The 12,418-nt window shown below is 51.0% G+C and overlaps 3 protein-coding genes across 3 annotated transcripts; 1 reads left to right on the plus strand and 2 right to left on the minus strand.

The window, feature by feature from the left end:
• Positions 1 to 89: 89 nt before the first annotated feature.
• Positions 90 to 3,769, minus strand: FPRO_03429 (putative ribosomal elongation factor EF-2; the record flags this gene model as incomplete). The annotated part of the gene is made up of 5 exons (XM_031226359.1): positions 90 to 655; positions 1,183 to 1,270; positions 1,351 to 3,491; positions 3,544 to 3,680; positions 3,750 to 3,769. The coding sequence occupies 5 exons, from the start codon at positions 3,767 to 3,769 to the stop codon at positions 90 to 92; spliced, it is 2,952 nt and encodes a 983-aa protein (XP_031076904.1).
• A 607-nt stretch (positions 3,770 to 4,376) lies between these two features.
• On the plus strand, positions 4,377 to 5,771 carry FPRO_03428 (putative acetoacetyl-CoA thiolase; the record flags this gene model as incomplete). Its single annotated transcript, XM_031226360.1, has 4 exons — positions 4,377 to 4,441; positions 4,496 to 4,545; positions 4,609 to 4,681; positions 4,769 to 5,771. The coding sequence occupies 4 exons, from the start codon at positions 4,377 to 4,379 to the stop codon at positions 5,769 to 5,771; spliced, it is 1,191 nt and encodes a 396-aa protein (XP_031076905.1).
• Positions 5,772 to 6,509: 738 nt separating this feature from the next.
• On the minus strand, positions 6,510 to 11,497 carry FPRO_03427 (uncharacterized protein; the record flags this gene model as incomplete). Its single annotated transcript, XM_031226362.1, has 5 exons — positions 6,510 to 7,049; positions 7,106 to 9,631; positions 9,693 to 10,263; positions 10,320 to 10,420; positions 10,928 to 11,497. The coding sequence occupies 5 exons, from the start codon at positions 11,495 to 11,497 to the stop codon at positions 6,510 to 6,512; spliced, it is 4,308 nt and encodes a 1,435-aa protein (XP_031076906.1).
• Between the last annotated feature and the right edge of the window lie 921 nt (positions 11,498 to 12,418).

The raw sequence follows: 12,418 nt of genomic DNA on the forward strand, positions 1-12,418 counted from the left end.
TCGTTTGCGCAGCCCCTGCTCCTCATGTTGGACCCTCCAAGACCCTCCCGGAATATCCCGCCCGCCGTTCATCCACAGATTGCAAACGTTTAGATCTCTCCAAGCATCCCACTCTCCATCAGGCTCTGATAGAACTCAGGCTCAAGGAACGTCTTGACGCTAACGTCTTCGCTTAGACCCTTGCGTCTTCGTGTCTTGAGAACAAAGTCGCGGGCAGTTGCCTGTGCAGAAGCAGGCTGGAGCGGACGAATGATCTGCTCGCGATCGAGAGGATCACCAGGCACGATGCTCCAGCTGTCAAACACAAGACTGACCATCGAACTGCCCTGCGTCTTGATCCGCAGGTCGGTTTCGAAGCCGAAACTGTCAATGACAGGCAGTAGACCGTTGACGCGATACAGCGGCGTACCAGCAACGGGACCATCTGACAAAACGTGTCCGCGACGCCGCGAGAGCACATTGTAGACCTCCATGTAGGAGTCCTCTGGGCCCGTTACAGAGACTGAGTAGACAGGCTCCATGAGGCGGGGCGATGCCATGAGGAAGGAGGAATAACACGCTCGTCGAGAGGTGGGAATGATTTGGCCACCTCCACGGAAGATGGCCTCGTTGGCTAGTAGCACATCTGTGACTTTGAACTTTGTGTTTCGTATCGCTGTTGCCTCATGTCAGTATTTGTTTTGAATGGTTCACTGTTGCTCCTGATCTGGATGTCTGGATGTATCCTTGCAGGGGCCCAGAGGATAAGCTATCCGTTGTCAAGGGGCAAGGGATCGTCGGATATCCTTTTCCATTTGTTCCTGACAGAACGGGAGCGGTCAAGCGGCTCTGCCCGCAATGCTATTCAGAACAAAATCCCTTACACAGTGGAAACAGGTGGTCCCATCGACATTCTGCAAGAATCCACGTTTGGAGACTGCCAAGTATTTGCCAGCCGTGTATTATCCAGCGAAAGGCGCTTGAAGGCAGAGGTGGAGAGTTCGTGGAAACTCCACAAGGAACTACCTTGTCCTCTGTTGCTGTCGAGATCCACTGCCAATGGTAACTGCTGGTAATGAAACATATACAAAGCCCACTGTTCACTTGAAGGATGTGCCCCATACTGTTGATACAACGTTTCCTCGAAACGAGCCACTGGGCAATAGATTGTGGTCCAAGATGAAAAATGAAAGAGCAGCTTACGTTCTTCGCACAGGGGCCCCTCGCGGGTAGCCCAACTGAATCCTTGTCGAATAGACTCTTTGACAGCGTTGAGTGTTTTCTTGTCCACCTGAACTTTATATTAGCCTTGCTCATGCAATAGGGCACCGCTGCGATTAACGTAAGCGACACAACAGGGTTAAAACTTACTTCAGTGGGAAGAGTATCGTCTTGAAGGATGTTGGGTCCTGTCTCCTCAGGGCCGAAGGCCCAAATACTGCGAGCAGCCAGCTTATCCCAGCCATGCTTCTCTTCGAAGAACTTGGCAGTTTTGCGAATGGGATCGCGGATGCGTACAGCACCACTCTCAATATCACTGGAGATCCCCTTCTCCAACTGCTCGGCAACCATGGTGATCTTGTTCTTTTTGTTTGGGGTGATAGCATAGCATTTTGTCGCTGATGTCTCGACAACAGTCTCACAAAACCGCGTAACCGGGTCAGAAACCTTGATGTCCATGTCAGCATACAGACGACGAAGATCGTGCAGCACGCAATCCATGTACAACTCTCCAGTTCCGAGGACAACATGCTCCCCTGATTCCTCGACCTTAGTCTTGATGAGGGGGTACGATTTTTGAATCCTCCTTAGTCCGTCAAGCATCTTTGGGAGTTCGGAGGGGTTGATAGGCTCGGCGGCAACCTTAAGGACAGACTCTGTGAAATGTGTGATAGGCCGGAAGATATAGGCATCTTCGTCATCTTCGAGTTTGGGAGGAATAATGGTAGCAGACTTGACAATGGAGTTGTCGACGCCGCTTAGTAGCACAAGGTTACCGGCTGGCACGCCATCGGTAGGGATGTTGTATCTTGTCTCGCCGATGAATACTTCTGAAATATTGGCCATAGCCATATCTTCCTCGTCGTCTAGGGAGTAGCCTTCACCAAGAACGCGTACCTGCATACCTGGTCGAACTGTGCCGCTCAGTACACGACCGAACGAGTGAAAGCTCTTTGCATCCGCTGTATTGAAGAGCTTGGTGATATGAACAACTAAGGGGCCGTCTTGGTCACAAGCCTTCATGGAGGCAGCGACCTTCGAGTCCAGTGGGCCGGTATAATATCGCTCAAGTAATCGTTCAGCAGTCTCAATGGGAGTTGGTATGTGCTTAACGATCATATCCACAAAGCCTGTTGATGGACCAAAGAACTGCTCGCATACGAGCTTCAGAAGCACCTTCGCGTCAGCCTTATATTGTGAGGGCTTGAGCTCAATGCCCAACGAAGCCAACACTGGCCGCAGTTCTTCTGGACTATCGCTGATGGAGTGTGTAAAGAGTTTGTAGATGGGCTCGAGGATGAAGTGAACAAACGATCGGGCTGAGTGCTCGTCCAGGGGTTTTCGGGAGAAGTTTCGCTTCTTGGGGTTATAGTAGATGTCGCCCCATAACCGCTTCGCAAACTCGTCCACGTTGATATCTCCAAAGGTCTCTGTGTACATCTTGGCGAAGCTCGGTAACGTGAAACACCAACCCATATCTGTGCAGGCAAATAGGACATTGCCCTTTTCAGGACTTATCCTCTTGGAAGCGGCCTTGGTAGGAGATGTGTTTGTGATAATAGTGTTGACCTCCTCAACAACGTGCTTGAGCTTGAAGTATGCGTCCTTGGGTGGCAGCTTCAGCTCGAGGATGAGGCGATCCATTTTGTTGATGATGAGCGTCAGGGGGATGTCTTCCAGAACGGCATGCTTGATGATCTGCTCCGTGTTGATCTGAACTCCCTCGACCACATCCACCACCAGACAGACACCGTCAACCAAACGGAACGAGGCAGCCACCTCATCGACAAAGTTAACATGACCGGGAGTGTCGATCAGGTTGACAAGGTGCGACTTGCCCTTGGTACTGGGTAGTACCAAACTCATTGGCGCAGCCTTGATGGACAACCCCCTTTCCCTCTCTAAGATATGTACGTCCGTATATCTCAATTGCTCATCCCGGTGTTTGCCCACTCTTCGTTCAAGCCGATCTGTGATGTCGTGTGTCTCGAGTACCAACATGTCCATGAACGCTGTCTTTCCATGGTGCAAATGTCCAGCTAATGCTACGTTTCGCGTTTGTTCTGGGAAGTTCATCAAGTCTGTCATGAACTCGCGGTCGAAGAACACGGATGGAAGGTCGGCTTCCTCAATATTGAACTTCTTCTGCTCGATGGGGGCGATGATGGGTTGGGATAGAGGCTGGGCATCCTCTTCTTCGACACGGGTCTCGACATCGGCGCCGTATACCTGCTCGGCAGTTGGATAGTACTGCTTATCTTCGTGGAGAATAATCGCATTTGATGGGCCATCTGCCAACCCATGAATTAGTATATGTTCGTAGCCTTTGTCCCGGGCTCGTACCGTCAATCTCCATGAGCTCCTGGCCTGTCACACCAGGAGCCTCATCTGGCTCGTCATCGTAGGTATAGTCATCCGCACCAACGCCGACCTCTGAACCCTCCTCTGACTCGGCCTCCTCTCCAATGAAGTTACCGAACCTGTCGCGATAAGTCAGCGCGCCGTCAAATTGTCAAGCTCGAAACGCGACGAAAGAACAAGATACGTACTCGTCGTAAAGATCATCCATTGTCGCTGTGAATAGAAGAGATGCGCAAATGCGTGTTTCTGTATGCGCAGACAATTGGCGACGTGAGAATTCGGTTTCTCTGATCGTCAATCTTGTCACTAGAGCTCCCTGTCTGGACCTGACTTCGCGCGCGCAGCTCTATTCTGTCGCCAACTTTTTTGATGTCACGTGCACTCGATCATTCATGAAGAGCAAAGACGGGAAGACTGAGGCAGGTACAAGTGGGGCCGGAAATTGACAGGGGTTCCTGCCGACAGCGGCGCGGCGGCGTATTCGCAAGAGCCGTGCCCCTCCAAAGCCTCCATTTCCCGCTGTACGGATCCCGAATTCGAGGGCAATGACACCTCAACCACGGGTAGGAGGGGCCTCTCTATTGCTCACTTCCTGCCTTAACCAATATTAGCCTCTCAAGCTAGAACCATTGGAAGGAAAGTGCTGTTCGCTTAGGTTGTAGGTAGGTAGCTGTAAGATTCGCTACCTCAACAAAATTGCCGCCGGTTTCCGCTCCACTGTCCAATTTATCAATCTATAAACTACCTTAAGCTCTCCGCTGACGATCTCCTGATTTTTTTGTCATCTTCCATCATAACACATCAAATCTTCCAAAATGGCCAACCTTCCTCCTGTCTACATCGTCTCCACGGCTCGTACGCCCATCGGCTCATTCCTCGGGTTAGCATGAGCATTTGCTAGATCATTGTCGTGTAGTGGCTAATATCAATATAGCTCTTTGTCGAGCCAGACCGCCGTTCAACTGGGAGCTGTCGCCATCAAGGGTAAGATTGAACCTCACAACCACGAACCAAAAATACATTCCGGGTACTAAAAACTGTCCACAGGAGCTGTCGAGCGTGCCGGTATCAAGCCTGAGGATGTCGACGAGGTCTTTTTTGGCAATGTCCTCTCCGCTGGGTAGGTCTCTTGTTTTCTCTACCCCGCCATCATGATCTCGAAAATTGAGATAACTGCGACCTCGTTGCTGACATGATTTGCCTCCAGCGTTGGACAGGGCCCTGCTCGCCAATGTGCCCTCGGTGCAGGCCTTCCCCAGACTGTCATCGCCACGACCGTGAACAAGGTCTGCGCTTCCTCGCTCAAGGCCATCATTCTTGGTGCCCAAAACATTATGCTCGGCACTTCCGACATTGTCGTTGCTGGTGGAACCGAGTCCATGTCCAACACTCCTCACTACCTCCCTAACCTCCGAAACGGCGCCAAGTACGGCGACCAGACTCTCGTCGATGGTGTCCTCAAGGACGGTTTGACCGACTCTTTCAAGAAGGACCACATGGGCATCTCTGCTGAGCTTTGCGTTCAGGACCATGAGCTCACCCGCGAGGCTCAGGACGAGTACGCCATCAACTCATACAAGAAGGCTCAGGCTGCCACTGAGGCTGGTCTTTTCACTGAGATCGTCCCCGTTGAGGTCCCCGGTGGCCGTGGCAAGCCCGCTATCAAGGTTGAGCGAGACGACGAGGTCAAGAATCTGAATGTCGACAAGCTCAAGGCTGTGCGCCCTGCTTTCAAGCCTGATGGTACTGTCACTGCCCCTAACGCTGCTCCCATCAACGATGGCGCCGCCGCCGTTGTCCTCGTCTCCGAGGCTAAGCTCAAGGAGCTCAACCTTAAGCCTGTTGCCAAGATTCTTGGTTGGGGTGATGCTGAGCGTGAGCCTGAGCGGTTCACCATCGCTCCCGCTCTGGCCATTCCCAAGGCCATCAAGCACGCTGGCTTGACCGCCGACCAGGTCGAGTACTACGAGATCAACGAGGCCTTCTCCGCCGTTGCCCTCGCCAACATGAAGATCCTTGGTCTTAACCCTGACCAGGTTAACGTCTACGGTGGTTCCGTTGCCATCGGTCACCCTCTTGGATGCTCTGGTGCCCGTATTGTCACCACCCTTACCTCCGTCCTCAAGGAGAAGAAGGCCAAGATTGGCGCCGTTGGTATCTGCAACGGTGGTGGTGGTGCTTCTGCTATGGTTATCGAGAACCTGCAATAAAAGGGACGACTGGGATAATTGACAATTTAGATGATACATTAAACAGGTATGTGGTGCGATGGAAGGAAAAGGTTTGTCTTGCTGTATCTGACGCATCTTGATATGGCCTACGATATCTGACTGCTCCATGGTATACCCTTACATAGCCATTTAGGATTTAGGAAGAGATATAAATACCATTTGTAATTCACAGGAGACCAACTAAGGCTTGACTTTTGATATGATGACATTAACTGCACAACCTCGATACTGATATCAATCATGACGTGCTTGGTTATATAGTTTCTAGAGTACAGGCCAAAGGAGCTCTAAACTCCTCAAACATCGTATCAACCTCGCTATAATAGGAAAAGTGATGTGCGTGCAAGCCTTCTGGTTGCGAATTTCCTGTCGCCTTTTGAATCTCAAAGACTAAAAACAAAATGATTGAGGAAAGGATGAAAAAAACAAAAACAACCAAACCGCTGATGAGTTCCGTACAAGCACACCATCCCCATTCATTTCCTTTAAAAGTTATTCACCCCCCTCCTTGCGCGACTCGTCGCTCCCAGATCGTGCCCTGGTAATGCGAGGACTGTATCTCGTCTTCTTGTTTGGCGGAGCAGAAGCGAGCGATTCCGCAGGCCTCTTTCGTGACCCCTTACCGCTTGGCTTTGGGACGGTCGCTGCAGGCTTTGTGGGCGCAGCTTCTCTGCTACGCTTTCGTCCCTGCTCTTGCTGCTGGCGAGAGTTAGAGGGCTAATCCATCTCCACGTCTTCAGCAGCGCTGGGCGGAACGACACCGTCGTCCATCCACTTGCGGAAGTTCTTATTTTGCTCTTGAACCTCCTCTGGACTCAGGTCCTTCGTCCATGCAGGATTGTGCACCCACTTCTCGAGAAGCTTGTTCTCTCGATGGGCGCTAAGGGCGCGGATGAACTTATCGCGACGCTCACGCTGTTCTGCCGACTTGGGACCATGGTCATATACGACGTATTCAGAAGTTTCCGGAGCCCAGATCATCTTTGAACTCTTAAGACAAATACTAATGGTCAGGTTCTCCTTATACGAGACAGCCTTAGGAATGGAGTCCTCGTCTGCATCGGCGTCGGGTGAGGGAAGGTTGCGAGAGAGTACAACCTTCTGGAGCTTCGATCTAGGTACTCCCTCGGTGGGCTCAACGCGAATAAAGGATGAAATGTAATACTGCCAACGCTCACGGAGTTGCATCTCGTCCATGTAGAAGGTTGTTTCTTCGCGTTGAAGCCATCGCACGGTCGCCTCAGACTTGGAGGGGAACTGTGATATTGTTAGAGGTCTGACAATTAGGAAAAGGCATGGTGACTTGAACTTACCCAGCATATCACGAAAATATCACCATCCTTAACACACTTTTCAGCGAACTTTCGGGCGCTAATCTCTGTTTGGTAACTTGTTTCCTCTCGCTCGCGGTTGGCCTGGTACTGGGCAATGAGGTCAGGAGTCTTCTCCTTTACGTCTGTGCTACTGCAGGTAAGGGCCAGACGGCAGAGGGTCTTGAGCAGGTCCTGGATTGTGTACACCTTCCATCCAGTCTTGAGGTAATAGTGTCGCATCACATCCTGGTATCGACTCTCGTCAACGTCACCGGAAATATACTCCTCGATGAGCTCAAGGGTCTTCGGCCAATAACTGTCTGGGTCATCGTTGGTGTCGAAGAACTTCATGTGGTTCTCAGTAAAACCAATATCTCGAGCAGGCTTTTGTTTATTGAGACGCTCAACCTCCTTGGCCACAACCTCCTTTGCTTCTTTGAGATCTTGAAGACGTCGATATAGAGTTTGGAAGATGCTGAAGAAGACGAACAGGGTCTGGTTGCAGAAGAAGTTGTACCATGGTCGTGTGAAGAATCCATCGGCCTTCAACTCGCCTTCAGTGTTCAGGATCTCTTCGCTCTGACCAACAACAACGGGTTTGGGGATATTGGGTATCCAGCGTTCGTTAGAAACGTCAGTGTTGGCAACGTCATCGGAAGCATCGGGCATCTCCTCTTCATTCGCTGAAGTAACATCAGGCGTTGTCTCTTTGCTTCCAGAGGCGCTGTCTTCCTTATGTCCGCGGGGTTTGCTACCGTTACGGCCAGGATCAAGAACTCCTCTAAGTAGATCTCCTTTTCGACCGTTACGTCGGCTGCGACCGTTGGTCAGCTCTGCAGGCGTGTGATCCTCCACTTCATCCTCGCCAGAATCGGGCTGCATCTTGGGAAGCTTATCCTGGATGTTCTCCTCGGGAATATCGAAGAAGGCAGGGATGAAGGACTCAAAGAATTCCAGAATGCGTTCCTTTTCTTGGCTGCTGTGCTGTCCATTGTGCAAGCTGTACAGCATCATGAGGCGCAGAAGATCAATGATGGTATCCTTGTCACTAAAGTCCCAGCTGAACTGATGTCGAGGGACATCACCCTTCAACGATCGCTCGCGGCGCTGTTCCTCATGCTTTGTCTTAATGACATCGACCAAGTGCTTCGCAGTTAAGTGCCTCTTGTCGTTTTGCTTGACAAGAATGCCCATGTGGTCCAGACTCTTGAGATGCATGTTCTCAGTCTGGGCATGCCACACCTTCTCCCATTCTCGCTGGGAGAACCGCCACTCCTCATCCTTCTGCTTCATGCGAGCCAATAGGACAGGCACCACGTCGAAAGGATGGGTGAACATGTCATTAACAACATCGATACCTCGATCACCATATATCTTCTTGCAGATGCGCTTGAAAATAGACGTGCTTTGTCCAGCGAGTGCAACAGGCATCTGGAATGTTTCCCTCTCAGCAGCAGACATGGCGAGCATATTTTGTGCAATAGGCTCCAGGAGCTGGATGCACTTGATGTTAGCTTCAATGTTGAAGTCATAATCGTGGCGCTCTTCCTCGATACGGTGCAGGCCTTCCTCAAACTGGTTCTTTCTATGAGCAACGAATCCGCTATCCTCCGACGCCCACGTAGGGTGTGAAGCCCACTCATCATTAAGAACAGAGTTGCAGAGCTCGTCTCGGCCGCTGCAGGGTTTGAGGCGCTCTCGCTTGGGAAGTAATCGATAACTAGGTCCATACCCACGACAGTTGCTGAGAGACACCTTCTCTGTCGGGGGCGCAGGACGATTGTCGATAATGACATCTTGAGTATCAACGCCAACAAAGGTCTTCCAGAAGTTCAGCAAGTCAGGGTTTGCGCCGATGAACAACGCACCCTTGTGAAATAATGTGTTTCGGTCGATGATGTTCTGACTGAAGAGATTACAAAGCTTCAAGAACTCGTTCATAGTAGATCGGTTACTAAGGAACTTCTTGACGCGTTCGAAGAAGGCAATCTCCTCCTGGCTAGATGTCGAGGAGGGTTTAGCAGGGTAGGGCTCTGGCATAACCGGCGTAAGAGTTGGCTCGACTGCTGAGTTGTCACCTCCTGGTCTGGTATGGTTGAGTTTAGGCCTCTTGTGACCATTCGCAATTGGAGGAAGATTCCGTGTAATTAAGGTCGCGTCTGCAAGAACGGTTGCAGGCTGAGCAGCTTGCTTGTCGGCTCGGGGTCGCTTCTTGTTGTCTTTAGTGGCGCTTGCAGGCGGCGCAAAGCTACCAAGAGGAGGCATCTTTTGTCCATCTCTCATAGCAGGCTGTGGTGTCTGGTTGGGTCCAGATGGGGGTCCATCGTCCATGCGGTTGGGGGTCTGCTTTGCCTGTCCAGCTGATTCTGGCAGAAATTGTTTGAAATCTTCGAGTAAGTCAGGAGCCGAGTTGAACAGGGTCGTAACCTGCGCATATACGTCCTGGATAGGCTTTTGTTCACGCTGGTAGGTTTGAAGAATTTCAAGGAATTGTTTGTAGATCTCAGGCTTGTCCTGGAACCGGTTCTTTGCCATGATTAGTACATCTGACGCTTTAAAAAGTTGGGATATGAGCAATGGTTTTTACCTTGATCTTATTCACATAGCTGATAGCATGGTTGAATTCAACTGGCCCCCGTCGCTCCATGTTTGCCTGATTCGCTGCATTGCCGTTTACTCCAGCTTGTCCAGAAGGAGTGGGTGTCAAGGCCTGGCGCGCATTTGGCCCGTCCCCAGGACCTGTGCTGCCCTGGGGCAGAGCACGTCGCTGCCCCGAGTTGTTGCTCTCGTTGAAAGCAGCATTGTGGGCTGCAGCTTGAACAAATAGACTTGCACCATTCTGAACAGGGGTACTGAACTGTGCCTCTGGGCTCTCGATGCTATGCTGCGGTCTCTGTTGCTGCCACTGGCTACCTCGTTCGGGGAACAAGGGCTGGTTAGCTGTGGCAGGACCGTGACCGTCACCCTGGTTTCCGCGTCCTGTGATAGATTGAACTGTGGTACCCATAGGTGTGGTCACTCGTATTGTATTCGGATCGTTACCAGCGCCGCACTCGATACGATAACCGGGAGGTAAGAAAGTGTTGAACCCTTGAATCAGGTTTGGATGCCCGGCGAAGAGCTCAGATACTCGGTTGATAACCCCTGGTGTGTCAATACTGTCCTTGCGTTAGCTGAGGTCACGACAAAAGTGGCGGCTCAATCAGCAACATACGCCTGGCTTTTAAAGTCTTTCATGATATCCAAGAATCGGTTATAGACGTCTGGTTGGTCATGGAACTGGACTTTGACCTGGTCAAGGTAGGTGAGGGCATCCTGGAAAGAAAAGCAGTCAGCAAACATGTGCGCAGCGATACCAGTAGAACATATGCTATACAATAAGAGTAAAATAGAACAAAGGTACGCCGGATTCTTGTCCATGGAGAAGCGCCATGCCTTCTCCTTCATGGTTAAAGATACCAACAAGATCGCCTGGGTTCGCCGGAAGACTTGCCAGGAGAGCATGAGGCTCCATGTTGGACAATGTCTGCGAGAGCAAGAAAACGGGCACTAGGCAAACAAAATGTGAAGAGTTGTAAAGGTTTCACACGAGAGCCGTCAGGGAATTTGGAGAAATAAGAAGAGGGGTAGATGAAGTTGGGTTGGATAGAAAAGTAAGGCAAAGGTTTGTGGGTGGTTTAACAGCGGCCCGCGCTGTCGCATCACCAGCTCGCAAAGCAAACGCAAACTTAGCGGGTGGCTGCGACGTGCGCATGTAAGGTTGCTGGTACCCCTCCAATGACAACATCCCGTCGCAAAAGGAACTGTATTGATGAAACTTACGTTTAAAATAGGTTGCTGCCCTTGGGTGATTCCCCCAGGAAGCTGATGAGCTGCCGATGCAGCAGCTGGGTTAAACGGCGCGCCCTGCTGGCCCCCACGTTGGCCTTCCGGAGGCTGTTGCTGCAAAGGACCGCCAAACACAGCCGCGACACTGTTGGCAGCAGCTTGTGTCGATGTTGGCGGTCCACCGTGCGGCATCGGCGCGAACATTTGTGGTTGTGTATTGGTATTATTTGGTCCACCGTGTTGGACCGGTCGGTTGTGCTCGCTCTGGAGTGGCCCTCCAAAGGCGGCCAGGGGAGGACCTGGTGGGTTACCGAGGGGAATTTGAGGATTTCCGTTGTGATTCGCAAGAAGTCCGCCTGGGCTATGAATTGCGCCAGAGATCCGCGACGCGACCGGCTGGTGAATGGGAATGGAGCCGGCGCTGCTATGGTGAGGTGTAGATTGGTACCGGTCGTTGGACTCTCGATCTCGATCGCGCTCTCTATCGCGCTGTTCACGTTCTCTCTCTTGGTCCCGACGGGCCATCTCCTCACGTTGCTGTAAAGCTCGGTGTCGTTCTTCCATCTCGCGGTCTCGATCGTATACTACAGGGCCAAGGTTCTGGCTGTTCATTCTGTTCTAAACAAGTCCTCGTTAGTAGGTTATTTCGTTTGAAACGGTGAAGTCCCGATATTTCGGAGTCATGACCCTAGACACTTCACGATCAGGCATGCTCGTAGGCTGGAAACCTAATGGTTGTCATGCGCGTTGGTGGACTGCGCCTCCAAGAGATCAGGAGAACGGGTGAATGGCAGAAGCAATTCGCGACATCATCGACAAGGAAAAGACTTACACCAGGTGAAGAAATGCCGGCGCCAGTAGAACTCTACATGGAGACGAGTTCGCGCAAAACGTATAGTGTAAACGATGAGAACCCAAAGGCTAAAATGTGTGTTGGCGAGGGGTGATTCGTCGTGGATGTAAAACCCAGCTGCATACAAAGTTGCGAGCTCGCGGCTAGGGTGACGCCGATTCTCTACTGGAAGAATCACGTGGTGATAGGCATTGTGGGGTTCTCAGCGAGCTCTAATTCGTGCGCTCGGCCATATCTTATCACTGTTAAATGAGCGACGGCTCAGCCTTGTTGTCTGATGATGAAACTTTTGTGTAGCATGACCAGGAGCCCCACCAATCATTATTTCCTATTGTTCTTCTCTTTGCACTTCTGGCTTCAATTCTAAGTGGTTGTCATAAACGCCATTTAGAAAGTCAATGCTACTATTGTGCAACTGTTTTATTTTTATTTTTTTCTTATGGCGACGAGGCTGAAACTCTCATGTGGAGACATGAACAACATTTGCAAATACAGGTTGGTTCATAGGGCAATCAATTGTAATTTCTCCGATGCCGGATATGGAAAGGCAAATGATGCAGTGGTTCATGAAATTGATTGGCAAAACTCCTATGCTCAAAGCAAACTGATATGCTCCTGGCGCCACGAAATTC

This window comes from Fusarium proliferatum (genome assembly GCF_900067095.1).
Source record: "Fusarium proliferatum ET1 genome assembly, contig: FPRO_scaffold002, whole genome shotgun sequence".
NCBI lineage: Eukaryota > Fungi > Ascomycota > Sordariomycetes > Hypocreales > Nectriaceae > Fusarium > Fusarium proliferatum.